Source organism: Anomaloglossus baeobatrachus, chromosome 8, assembly GCF_048569485.1.
Source record: "Anomaloglossus baeobatrachus isolate aAnoBae1 chromosome 8, aAnoBae1.hap1, whole genome shotgun sequence".
NCBI classification, from domain to species: Eukaryota; Metazoa; Chordata; class Amphibia; order Anura; family Aromobatidae; genus Anomaloglossus; species Anomaloglossus baeobatrachus.
Genome location: NC_134360.1, coordinates 87375106 through 87388351, shown reverse-complemented (window position 1 = coordinate 87388351; position 13246 = coordinate 87375106). Strand labels below are relative to the sequence as shown.

At 47.5% G+C, this 13246-nt stretch overlaps 1 protein-coding gene across 1 annotated transcript in view; it reads left to right on the top strand.

Moving 5' to 3' along the window:
* The window catches only part of GTPBP1 (GTP binding protein 1), a 109441-nt gene that overhangs the window by 23536 nt on the left and 72659 nt on the right, over positions 1–13246 (top strand). Inside the window, exons 3-4 of the mRNA XM_075321880.1 lie at positions 1362–1542; positions 3676–4024. Of these exons, the coding sequence (XP_075177995.1) occupies positions 1362–1542; positions 3676–4024 (530 nt within the window). The remainder of the gene's footprint in view (positions 1–1361; positions 1543–3675; positions 4025–13246) is intronic.

Here is a 13246-nt window from a genome sequence, read left to right as displayed (position 1 = left end):
CACAAGTTGGATTGGCTTGATAGGCACTTTTGGCGTACCATACGGTCAAGCTGCTCCCACTACAGCTCAATAGGGTTGAGATCTGGTGACCGGGCTATGCCCACTCCATTACAGATAGAATACCAGCTGCCGGCTTCTTCCCTAAATAGTTCATGCATAATTTGGAGGTGTGTTTTGGGTCATTGCCCTGTTGTAGGATGAAATTGGCTCCAATCAAGCGCTGTCCACAGGGTATGGCATGGCGTTGCAAAATGGAGTGATAGCCTTCCTTATTCAAAATCCCTTTTACCTTGTACAAATCTCCCACTTTACCAGCACCAAAGCAACCCCAGACCATCACATTACCTCCACCGTGCTTGACAGATGGCGTCAGGGACTCTTCCAGCATCTTTTCAGTTGTTCTGCGTCTCACAAATGTTCTTCTGTCGGATCCCAACACCTCACACTTCGATTCTTCTGTCCATAACACTTTTTTCCAATCTTCCAATGTCTGTGTTCTTTTGCCCATATTAATCCTGTCCTTTTATTAGCCAGTCTCAGATATGGCTTTTTCTTTGCCACTCGGCCCTGAAGGCCAGCATCCTGGAGTTCTCTCTTCACTGTAGATGTTGACACTGGCATTTTGCAGGTACTATTTAATGAAGCTGCCAGTTGAGGACATGTGAGGCGTCAATTTCTCAAACTAGAGACTCTAATGTACTTGTCTTGTTACTCAGTTGTGCAGCAGGGCCTCACACTTTTCTTTCTACTCTGGTTAGAGCCTGTTTGTGCTCTCCTCTGAAGGGAGTAGTAAACACCGTTATAGGAAATCTTCAGTTTCTTAGCTATTTCTCGCATGGAATATCCTTCATTTCTAAGAACAAGAATAGACTGTCGCGTTTTACATGAAAGCTCTTTTCAGCTGTGCTAACATACTTGCACAAGGGTTTTCAAGGGATTTCTAAACATCCATTAGCCTTCTAACACAGTTGGCAAACACAAGTAAGTTTATCTGTGTCTCATGAATAAAGTTTAATATATATATATATAGATATAGATATAGATATAGATATAGATATATAGATATATAGATATATAGATATATAGATATATAGATATATAGATATTTTTTATATATATATATATATATATCTATATATCTATATAAAATATCTATATATCTATGTTAAAAAAAAAATTTTTTGTGTACGCTGGGTCTGTAGAAATAACAGGACATTCACCATGTATGTGATTGAGCAATGTCCTAAATGAGGGCTTAGGTGAAAATGGTAGACCTGCATTGAGCACTACATATTATCTGCTAGTAGTTAGACCTTTTACGTTACACATTGTGTCATTTAGTGATTTTGCTCTTTGTTTAGATGGGACAGAATATGGTCTTGATGAAGCGGACATGGAGGCGTCTATTGCGACAGTAACTAGCATGGCAGAGCAGATTGGTGCTGATATGATCCTGCTGCGGGAGCACCAGGAGGCCGGAGGCAAGGTTAGAGACTATCTGGTGCGCAAGTGTGTCGGGGATAATGACTTCTTGGAAGTAAGGTAAGACTTCTTTGTGTGGGCGGTTTTATAAGGTGCTATGGCCAAGACGCTTTTTTGGTAAAATGACACTAAGTGCAGGTCTCCTGTTATTAACAAGAGTGGGGGTGGGTGACGTTCCATCCGTGATGCAAAAGGCCAGTTCCAAATTGTATTTACAAAGCGTAATTACAGTTAAATGTTGAAATTCTCAGACCTTTTTAGATTTTTTTTTTATGTTTTATATGAAACTGACGTGGGATGAAATACATTTTAAAGGGAATCTCTCAACATTTTTTTGCTATTTGTAATCTGAGAGCAGCATGATGTAGGGGCATAGACCCTGACTCCAGCAATATCACTCACTGGGCTGCTTGGTGCAGTTTTAATAGAATCCCTGTTTTCCCTGTTGTAGATGTAGCCCTGCTCCAAATGCTGAGCAGTGTATAACCCCGCCCACACCCCTGATTTAGTAGCTTCCCGTGCATAAAGTAGATTGTCGTGGGGACAGTTATTCAAATTAGCCTGACCATCCTACAAATGAGGCCTAGTCCTGCAGTGATGATCTGCTGCTGTAAATCACTGATTTGTATTGAAACTACGGCACACAATCTAATAAGTTACACATCCCTGGAATCAGGCTCTCTGCCACTACAATATTCTGCTCTGATTAAATAGCAAAACCTTTTTTGGGCCTTTCACCAAATTGTTTACGTTGAGCTGGTCCCTTGATATAATAGTGGCTGCAAAGCGTAATAAAATGTTTTATACTTTACCTTGTGTCTTTGTTATCCAGATTTCAGCAATGAAAAGATTTGTCTCCTAAGAAGTTAGGTTTCATTAACACCAAGTGGGTGTTATCGGATAGTTTTCCCTGGGGACTTGTACTTCTTCCCGCTGTATGATGCCGACCAATCGTGGTGCTGTAATACAGTATTAAATTCACAGGTAGCCTTTAAAGGGAATTGGTCACTAGGTTTTTGACCCTAATCTGAAAGCAGTATAATGTAAGGGCAGAGACCCTGATTCCAGCAATGTGTCACTTACTGGGCTGCGTAGTGTAGTTTAATAAGATCATGGTTTAATCAGCAGTAGATTATCAATAGAGGACTATGTGGTGTGCTGCAGGTAGTCCAGCATATTCATGAGCTCTGTATAACTGCTAGATCTGCAGCAGAGAAAACATTGATTTTATTAAAATGACAGCAAACAGCTCAGTAAGTGACACATCGCTGGAATCGGGGTCTCTTTCTCTATATTATGCTGCTCTCAGATGGGGAAGTAAAAACCTGGTGACAGATTCGCTTTAATCATGCTATGTCTGCAGTATGGGAAGGGAATGAGTGCAGGGATATGGTCGGCTGTATAAACACGGACTGTGACAAGGAGTGGAATAAGACGTAGGAAAGGGTTGCAGCATAAATTTTGAGGTTTGAAGATGGTGTCCACTTGCTTCTGAAAAACTACAAGAGCTATGATGTATATTTTTTGTTTGAGGTGTATTTCATAATTATATTTTACTGTCAATTTATTGGTAAAAATAGACAGATTTTCCCATTATTGGGATAGGAGATGAGATAGATGATAGTTGGTGCTTATAAAGTTCTATGGAGAACTGTAACTTTCGTTTCAAGAACACTTGCAGCAGAATGTCCGCCTTCATCTAGCTTCTGCTTTCTCCATAAAATTTTATAAGCACCAGCTGTCATCTTGTATCAGTGTAATGGGAACGTCTGTGGTCACTAAATACAGGTCATAGCCATGAATTCAGAATGATGGATCAGTCCAGGAGGCGAGACGCGGTTCTCTGATAAGATATGATAACGCTGCTTGTTTTGATCTGCACTATGACAGGCTGTGATCACACAACACCGCATTTTTCCTGACAATGTGCCGCATTGCAGCATGCCAGTTGTTTCAGTGTAGATTCGCCCGTAGAAAGCAATGGGAAAAAATACAAGTTGTGATAAATGGCAATGATCTAGTATAGGTCTTATTGGGTTATGGTGGAAGAACAGCTGTGCGGGGCGTAATCCAAAGGAGCCAGGGTCACTTTGTGGTAGGCAGGAGACCCACAGGTCAGGCTGCACCAGTACGTTACGGCATGACTGTGTACTACCTAATATCTGACACTGCCCCCTTTGTCCTCTCTTATAGGGTCGCCGTTGTAGGAAATGTGGATGCTGGAAAAAGCACACTCCTGGGAGTTTTGACTCATGGAGAACTTGACAATGGACGTGGCTTTGCCAGACAGAAGCTTTTTCGACACAAACATGAGATTGAATCCGGTCGAACCAGCAGCGTAGGCAACGACATCTTGGGATTTGATAGCCATGGTCATGTTGTTAATAAGCCGGACAGTCATGGAGGAAGTTTAGAGTGGACCAAGATATGCGAGAAGTCTTCAAAGATCATAACCTTCATTGATCTCGCCGGGCATGAGAAATACTTAAAGACAACAGTGTTTGGGATGACGGGTCACCTGCCGGACTTCTGTATGCTGATGGTGAGAATCTACCTTTCCAGGCTCTGTGGCTGTCTCAATCATATATGTACCCTAACCTTTTTTTTTTCCTTTCTCATTTGATACCTTCTGTTCATAGCTTGCTGCTTTTGGAGCAAACATCATATTATGAAGCCTGCATAACTTATTTCTGACTTCTATGGACGTGTCTGAAATATTGGGGATAGTTTATAAAATACGAGACCATTTTAGAGAACATTGTCCCCTCTCCTGACATGTCTGTCTTAATAACAATGTGTGGCCCCGTAATAGAGCTGTTGAGGAGCCTCTTTTCTTAGCACTCTGCCATTATTTTGGTATTCCTAATAGAAATGGTGAATAAATTGACAACTGGGTGTTTTGTTGAGGCCGTCTTCCTTCCCAGTCTATAGGTGCATTTAATTGTCCGATTTGTCTTTAAAGAGTGCTCCTTTTTTCCATATAATCAGCCAATGTACATGCAAACTGCTTGTAATGCTTTTTACAGGAAATCTGTCACCAGAATTTTGCGATTTTATTTATTTTTTTTATTATATCAAAACTACACTAAGCAGCCCAGTAAGGGACACATTGCTGGTCTCTGTCTCTACATTTTGCTGCTCTCAGATTAGGTGGCAAAAAGCTGGTGAAAGATTCCCTTTAAAGGGAACCTGTCAGGTGCAATATGCACCCAGAACCAGGAGCAGTTCTGCATGTATATTGCTAATCCCTGCTTAACCGTCTCTGTATACACTAGCATAGATAAAGGGATCTTTAGAAAAAGTATTTCTAAAGATCTTTTATCTTATGCTAATGAGCGTAGGAACTAGTCCCAAGGGCGTTATATTCCCCCCCTGTCAGATGGGTTAGCAAAACCCTGGCAATCGATTCCCTCATGTGCAAAGAACAAGCATTAAAGGGAACCGGTCAGGTACAATATGCACCCAGAACCATAAGCAGGCAGGGATTAGCAATATATACCCAGAACTAAGGCTATGTGCCCACGCTGCGGAAAATGCGCGGATTTTGCTGCGGATTTCTCGCGGAAAAGCCGCAGATTTTCCAGAAATTTGCAGCACAGCTACTCCCCAGCCATTTCTATGGCATTTGGGAAATGCTGTGCCCACGCTGCGGATTTTTCCGCAGCGGAAATCGTGCGGATTTTCGTGCGGAAAAATCTGCAGCATGTCAATTATTGTTGCGGATTTCTCCGCAGGGTCCCATATACTTGCCTGACTTGCTAGACACCCGAGTCACTTTCTCCGTCCGGTGTAGCAGCAGCGGCAGCAGCGCGGTGGATCCAGCCAGGTACAGGAAGGAAGGTGGGCGGGGCCTGCACGAGCTCCGGTCATGTGACAGCCGGAGCTAGTTCAGGCCCGCCCACCTCCAGCACAGTGAACCAGACGCTGCCTGACAGTGACCCGGCCGCCGGAAAGCGAGGTGCTGCATGATGGAGGTATGTATGAGCACCCCGATCACTACAGCACTTGTTCTGCATTGAGGATCCAGTGCCGAAGCCATGGTACTGTATCCTCAATGCATAATGCCCGCACCATATCCGCAAGACATTCCGCTGTATATCCGCAGCATTGAAACAGAGAAAGTTCTGTTGCGGATTTTTGGGAGCACCTGCGGAATGTCTTGCGGATATATCCGCAGGACAATGTCCCCGTGGGCACATAGCCTAACCGTCCCTGTATACACTAGCATAGATAAAGGGATCTTTATTTCTAAAGATTTTTTTTAATCTTATGCTAATGAGCGTGGGGACTAGTCCCAAGGGCGTTATATCCCCCCCTGACTAGCCGCCCTCTTAGCATGTTGGCATGCCCACAGGGGTGTACTAACTTGCTATTCAATGCAGCGTCACGAGCAGTGCCGCATGTACCTGTTTGCTGTGACCGCGCTTCTGAATGCCGGCACTTCTAGTCATTTAGACCTCTCTAAAGCTGGGACGCGTACATCCGACTTCATACTGCGAATGACTGGAAGTGCCTGGCATTGAGAAGCGCTGTGAAAGCAAACAGGTACACGCAACACCGCAGGTGATGCTGCATTGAATAGCCTGTTCGTACACCCTTGTGGGCGTGCTAACATGCTAAGAGGGCGGCTAGTCAGGTGGGATATAACGCCCTTGGGACTAGTCCCCGCGCTCATTAGCATAAGATTTAAAAAAATCTTTAGAAATACTTTTTCTAAAGATTTCTTTATCTATGCTAGTGTATACAGGGACGGTTAGGCAGGGATTAGCAATATGCACCCAGAACTGCTCGTGGTCCTAGGTGCATATTGCACCTGACAGGTTCCCTTTAATGCTTGTTCGTTGCACATGAGTGCCAGGGTTTTGCTAAGGCTACTTTCACACATCAGGTTTTTCCCATCAGGCACAATCCGGAAAAAAAACGGTTAAAACGAATCCGGTACAGCATCCGTTTTATCCCCATTGATTTGTATTGTCGCCGGATTGTGCCTAATGACCTTGCGTTGCATTCGGCTTTTTCCGGATGCGGCTTAATTAATGAATGCGGTGGCCGCATGAACGTTTCATGCAACGTTTTTTTTGTCTCATAAAAAAAAACGCACAGCGCCGGGTGCGGCGCTGTGCGGCATGGTGCATAATGAAAGTCTATGCACGCCGAATCCGGTGGCATGCATCAAATGCCGGAAGCATGTACCCGATTCGGTTTTTGCTGCTGAGCATGCCCAGAAGTGATTCTCTGGCCTAAGAAAATCGGTGCGAGTGGAGTGCGATAAAACATCGCATTCCACTCGGACCAATTCTAGCCTGTGTGTCAGCGCACATGAGCGATTATTTTCTCAGTCCTAATCGGACCGAGAAAACAATCGCAGCATGCTGCAACTGTAATGGAGACTCTTTTTCTCTCGCACTCATTCAAGTGAATGGGGCCAGAGAAAAGTCGCACTGCACTCGTGGTACACCGGTGTACTGTGCGTGCAGAGCGAGAATCGCAATAGTTGGCTACGGAGGAGAGAGGGAGATAAATCCTACCTTCCCGTCCTTCGTGCCAGCCCACCCCTCCTGAGAGCCGGCCCGTCCCCCCGCAGCTGTGGTCCGCTCGCACGGTTGGACCGCATACGCAGGGACACTAGCATGACACTCTGCTCCTGCTGTGCTTCCAGCGCGAGCAGAGTGTCATGCGAGCATCGCAGTAGTGCCCTGTGTGGCCCCAGCCTCTCTCTCACACTCACTGACTGACCCATTCACTCACTCTCACCCACTCACCGATCACCGATGCGGCGCTGCACAGCTGTCACACGGCGGCTTCTCATTTGAAAATGCCGGCCGCCCATTATTCAATCTCGTATTCACTGCTTTCCCCGCCCACCGGCGCTTATGATTGGTTGCAGTCAGACACGCCCCCACGCTGAGTGACAGCTGTCTCACTGCAACCAATTACAGCCACCGATGGGCGGGTCTATATCTTGCAGTAAAATAAATAAATAAATAATTAAAAAAAAAAAGTGTGCGGCCCCCCCCAAATTTGATACCAGCCAGGGTAAAGCCACACGGCTGAAGGCTAGTATTCTCAGGATGGGGAGCCCCACGTTATGGGGAGCCCCGCAGCCTAACAATAGCAGCCAGCAGCCGCCCGGAATTGCGCATGCATTAGATGCGACAGTCCCGGGACTCTACCCGGCTCATCCCGAATTGCCCTGGTGCGGTGGCAATCGGGGTAATAAGGGGTTAATCATGGCAGGCGTCTGAGACACCCCAATGATTAACCTGTAAGTAAAAGTAAATAAACACATACACCCAAAAAAAATACTTTATTTGGAATAAAGGACAAAAAACCCCTCTTTCACCATTTTATTAAAATCCCCAAACACCCCTCCAGGTCCGACGTAATCCACAGAGGTCCCGCGACACTTTCAGCTCTGATACATGAAGCTGACAGGAGCGGCCGTGGAACACCGCCGCTCTCTTTATCAGCTCCACGCAGCAACTGAGGGAGTCTCGCTGTCAGCGGTGACGTCACTGAGGTAGTGTCGGGGTGTGCGATGATGATGCTGCATGCGGGAGTGCCGGTGTATGTGCAGTGATGATGCGTGCGGGAGTGTCGGGGTGAGTGCAGTGATGATGCGTGCGGGAGTGCCGGTGTATGTGCAGTCGGGGTGTGCGCGGGGATGATGCGTGCGGGAGTGCCTGTATGTGCGGTGATGACGGGGTCTCTCCCTCTCTCTCAGCTTTAAAAAAAAAAACAAAAAACCCAGATCCGTTTTTTACCGAATTCGTCGCATCAGTTTTTACACACTCTGACACAAATCCGTTGCATCAGGCACAAACCGGATTGTGCCTGATTGCAAAAAACTGATGCGTGAAAGTAGCCTAACCCATCTGACAGCAGAATAATGCAGGGGCTGAGACCCTGACTCCAGGAATGTGTGTATATCTATCTATCTATCTCTATATCTATCTATCTATCTATCTATCTATCTATCTCTGTCTGTCTCTATATATATATATATATATATATATATATATATATATATATATATATATATATATATATATATATATATATATATATATATATATATATCTCTATATATCTCTCTATATATCTCCCTCTCTCTTTCTCCTCTCTTCTCTCTCTCTCTCTCTCTCTCTCTCTCTCTCTCTCTCTCTCTCTCTCTCTCTCTCTCTAATATTAATATAAATATATATATATATATTACAGTGCCTACAAGTAGTATTCCACCCCCTGCAGATTTAGCAGGTTTACACATTCGGAATAACTTGGCATTGTGACATTTGGACTGTAGATCAGCCTGGAAGTGTGAAATGCACTGCAGCAAAAAAGAATGTTATTTCTTTTTTAATTTTTTTTTTTTAAATTGTGAAAAGTTTATTCAGAGGGTCATTTATTATTCAACCCCTCAAACCACAAGAATTCTGTTTGGTTCCCCTAAAGTATTAAGAAGTATTTCAGGCACAAAGAACAATGAGCTTCACATGTTTGGATTAATTATCTTTTCTTCATCGTTCCTTATGGGAGACCCAGACCATGGGTGTATAGCTTCTGCCTCCGGAGGACACACAAAGTTCTACACTCAAACGTGTAGCTCCTCCCTCCTAGCATATACACCCCCTGGTAGCCAGTCCTAGCCAGTTTCAATGCTTTGTGTTCAGGAGGTCACACACACACACATGCATTCTCTGATTTTTGATTTTTTGGATCGGTGCCTTCCGACCTGGATCTCAAGCTTCTCATGCATGTTCAGGTGCGGCATTTTCGCATGGAGTCTCTGCGATCAATCAATGACCCAAGGAGATTCCCTAGCATCCATCGACATCAGAGATGCCTATCTGCATGTGCCAATCGCAGTTTCACACCAGCGTTGGCTACGTTTTGCAATCAGAGTGGTCCAATTCGTGGATCTTCCCTTGGGGTTAGCCACGGCCCCTCGAGTATTCTCAAGGTCGGGGCAGCTGTGATTGCGGTCCTGCACCTCTAGGGGTTGGCAGTGATCCTTTTGTCCTGGACGGCCTTCTAGTCTGGGCTTCATCCAGTGCAGACTGTTAGCGGAGTGCCTCGCTCACTCTCGCCACTCTAACCAATTCGGGTGGCTTGTCATTCTGTCCAAGTCCACTCTGACTTCGACCCAGAAGTTCACCCAGGGACGCAATTCGAGACTCTGTCGGCACTTGTTGAAGCTGCCCTTAGTCAAACAGCAGTCCCTCCGCTGGCGGTCGACGTCGTTCCATCAGGCACCTAATACAGGTGCTGGATCAGATGGTGGTGTCAATGGAAGCGATTCCCTTGCCCAGTTCCATCTGCGTCCTCTGCGGCTGGATATTTTCCGCTGTTGGAACAAGCGGACTTCCTCCTTCCACGGGGTGGTGGCTTCGCCACAGACCAGGGGCTCGTTTCAGTGGTGGCTTCGGCCCCTCTGTCTCAGGGACGCTCCTTCCTGGCCCCGTCCCGGGTGATCCTCACCAGGATGCTAGTCTATCTGGCTGGGGAGCAGTATATCTCCACCATGGAGCGCAGGGCACTTGGACTCTGTCCGAATCAGCCCTCTGGATCAATGTGCTGGAAATCAGAGCTGTGTTTCTAGCTCTCTAAGCCTTTCACCATCTGTTGGCGGCCAGGCACATTCGAGTCCAGTCAGACAACGCTACAGCGTTTGCCTACATCAACCTCCAGGGCGGGACACTCAGCCGCCTGGCAATGTTGGAGGTTCATCGCATTCTTCAGTGGACGGAGGACTCCTAGTCCACCATATCCGCAGCCCACATTCCAGACGTGGAAAACTGGGAGGCAGATTATCTCAGCCGTCAAACCGTGTCTCCACGATCCTCAGGTTTTTGCGGCAGACGCACTGGTTCAAGTTTGGTCCCAGCTTCGTCTGTCTTACGTGTTTCACCCTCTAGTTCTTGTCCAGAGTCCTGCGCAAGATCAGAAAGGAGGGCCATCGGGTCATTCTCATTACTCCAGACTGACCCAGGCAAGCTTGGTACCCTGACCTGCTCCGTCTGTCCGTAGAGGTGCCATGGCATCTCCCGGACTGTCCAGACCTTCTCTCACGAGGTCCGTCTTTCCGCCAGAATCCTGCGACTCTCAGATTGACGGCGTGGCTTTGAGTCCTGGATCTTGACGACTTCTGGTATCCCTCCTGAAGTCATCTCCACTATGACTCGAGCTCGGAAGTATCCTTTGGCCTTTTTGGCCTTGCCGACCCTCCTGTCCCTTCTACAGTCCGGTCTGCAGCTAGGACTATCCCTCAATTCCCTTAAGGGACAGGTCTCGGCTCTGTCAGTGTTGTGCCAGCGGCGTATCGCCCGGCTGGCTCAGGTGCGCTCCTTCATGCAGGGCGCATCTCACATCATTCCGCCTTACCGGCGGCCCCTGGAGCCCTGGGACCTTAATCCGGTCCTCACGGCTTCCGGAAACCCCCCTTTGAGCCTCTTAGGGAGGTTTCTTTGTTTCGTCTTTCACAGAAAGTGGTCTTTCTAGTGGCCATAACTTCCCTCAAGAGAGTCTCTGTTTTGGCTGCACTCTCTTCGGAGTCACCCCTTTTTTGTTTTTTCATCAAGACAAGGTGGTTCTCCGTCCGACTCTGGACTTTCTCCCTAAGGTGGTTGCTGCTTCCACCTTAACCGGGGCATTTTCCCTGCCTTCTTTTGGCCTGCTCCTGTTCATCGCTTTGACAAGGCGTTGCATACTCTGGATCTGGTGCGGGCGCTCCGGATCTATGTGTCTCGCACCGCTGTTCTTAGGCGGTGCACCTCTCTTTTGTGCTGACCACTGGTCAGCGTAAGGGCCTCTCGGCATCTAAGCCGACCCTGGCTCGTTGGATTAGGTCGGCCATTTCCGATACCTACCAGTGTACTCAAGTGCCTCTCCCGCCGGGGATCAAGGCACACTTAACCAGAGCTGTCGGTGCCTCTTAGGCTTTCAGGCCCAGGCTACGGCTCAGCAGGTCTGTCAGACTGCCACTTGGATTAGTCTGCATACCTTTTCGACGCACTACCAAGTGCATGCTCATGTGTCGGCAGATGCGAGCTTGGGCAGACGCATCCTTCAGGCGGCTGTCGCCCATTTGTGAAGTTAGGTTTCGCCTACTTCTCAGTTTTTCTGTTTATTCCCACCCATGGACTGCTTTGGAACGTCCCATGGTCTGGGTCTCCCATAAGGAACGATGAAGAAAAAGAGAATTTTGTTACTTACCTTAAATTCTTTCTCTTATAGTTCCGACATGGGAGACCCAGCACCCTCCCTGTTGCCTGTTGGCAGGTTTCTTGTTCCGTGTGTTTTCACCGGCTGTTGTTGTAGACAGAGGTTCCGGTTGTTCCGGGTTTTGCTCTGTCTCTACTTGTGGGTGGATGTCCTCCTTCAGCTTTTGCACTAAACTGGCTAGGACTGGCTACCAGGGGGTGTATATGCTAGGAGGGAGGAGCTACACGTTTGAGTGTAGTACTTTGTGTGTCCTCCGGAGGCAGAAGCTATACACCCATGGTCTGGGTCTCCCATGTCGGAACTATAAGAAAAAGAATTTACGGTAAGTAACAAAATTCTCTTTTTTCCAGCCTTTTCTGACTAAGGGGTGCTTCACACACAGCGAGCTCGCTGCCGAGATCGCTGCTGAGTCACGTTTTTTGTGACGCAGCAGTGACCTCATTAGCGATCTCGCTGTGCGTGACACTGAGCAGCGATCTGGCCCCTGCTGCGAGATCGCTGCTCGTTACACACAGCCCTGGTTCGTTTTCTTCAAAGGCGCTCTCCCACTGTGACACACAGATCGCTGTGTGTGACAGCGAGAGAGCGACGAAATGAAGCGAGCAGGGAGCAGGAGCCGGCATCTGGCAGCTGCGGTAAGCTGTAACCAAGATAAACATCGGGTAACCAAGGTGCTTACCCGATATTTACCTTAGTTACCAGCCTCCACAGCTCTCACGCTGCCTGTGCTGCCGGCTTCGGCTCTCTGCACATGTAGCTGCTGTACACATCGGGTTAATTAACCCGATGTGTACTGTAGCTAGGAGAGCAAGGAGCCAGCGCTAAGCAGTGTGCGCGGCTCCCTGCTCTCTGCACATGTAGCTGCATTACACATCGGGTTAATTAACCCGATGTGTACTGTAGCTAGGAGAGCAAAGCTAAGCGCTGTGCGCTGGTAACTAATGTAAACATCGGGTAACCATACCCGATGTTTACCTTAGTTACCAGTGTCCGCAGCTTCCAGACGCCGTCTCCGTGCAAGCGCAGCGTCGCTTGCACGTCGCTGCTGGCTGGGGGCTGGTCGCTGGTGAGATCTGCCTGTTTGACAGCTCACCAGCGACCATGTAGCGATGCAGCAGCGATCCTGACCAGGTCAGATCGCTGCTGCATCGCTAAAGTGTGAAGGTACCCTAAGACCCTCCTCAAACTTGTGAACAGCACTCATACTTGGTCAACATGGGAAAGACAAAGGAGCATTCCAAGGCCATCAGAGACCAGATCGTGGAGGGTCACAAGGCTGGTAAGGGGTACAAAACCCTTTTCAAGGTGTTGGGCCTACCTGTCTCCACTGTTGGGAGCATCATCCGGAAGTGGAAGGCTTATGGAACTACTGTTAGCCTTCCACGGCCTGGACAGCCTTTGAAAGTTTCCACCCATGCCGAGGCCAGGCTTGTCCGAAGAGTCAAGGCTAACCCAAGGACAACAAGGAAGGAGCTCCGGGAAGATCTCATGGCAGTGGGGACATTGGTTTCAGTCAATACCATAAGTAACGTACTCCACCCCA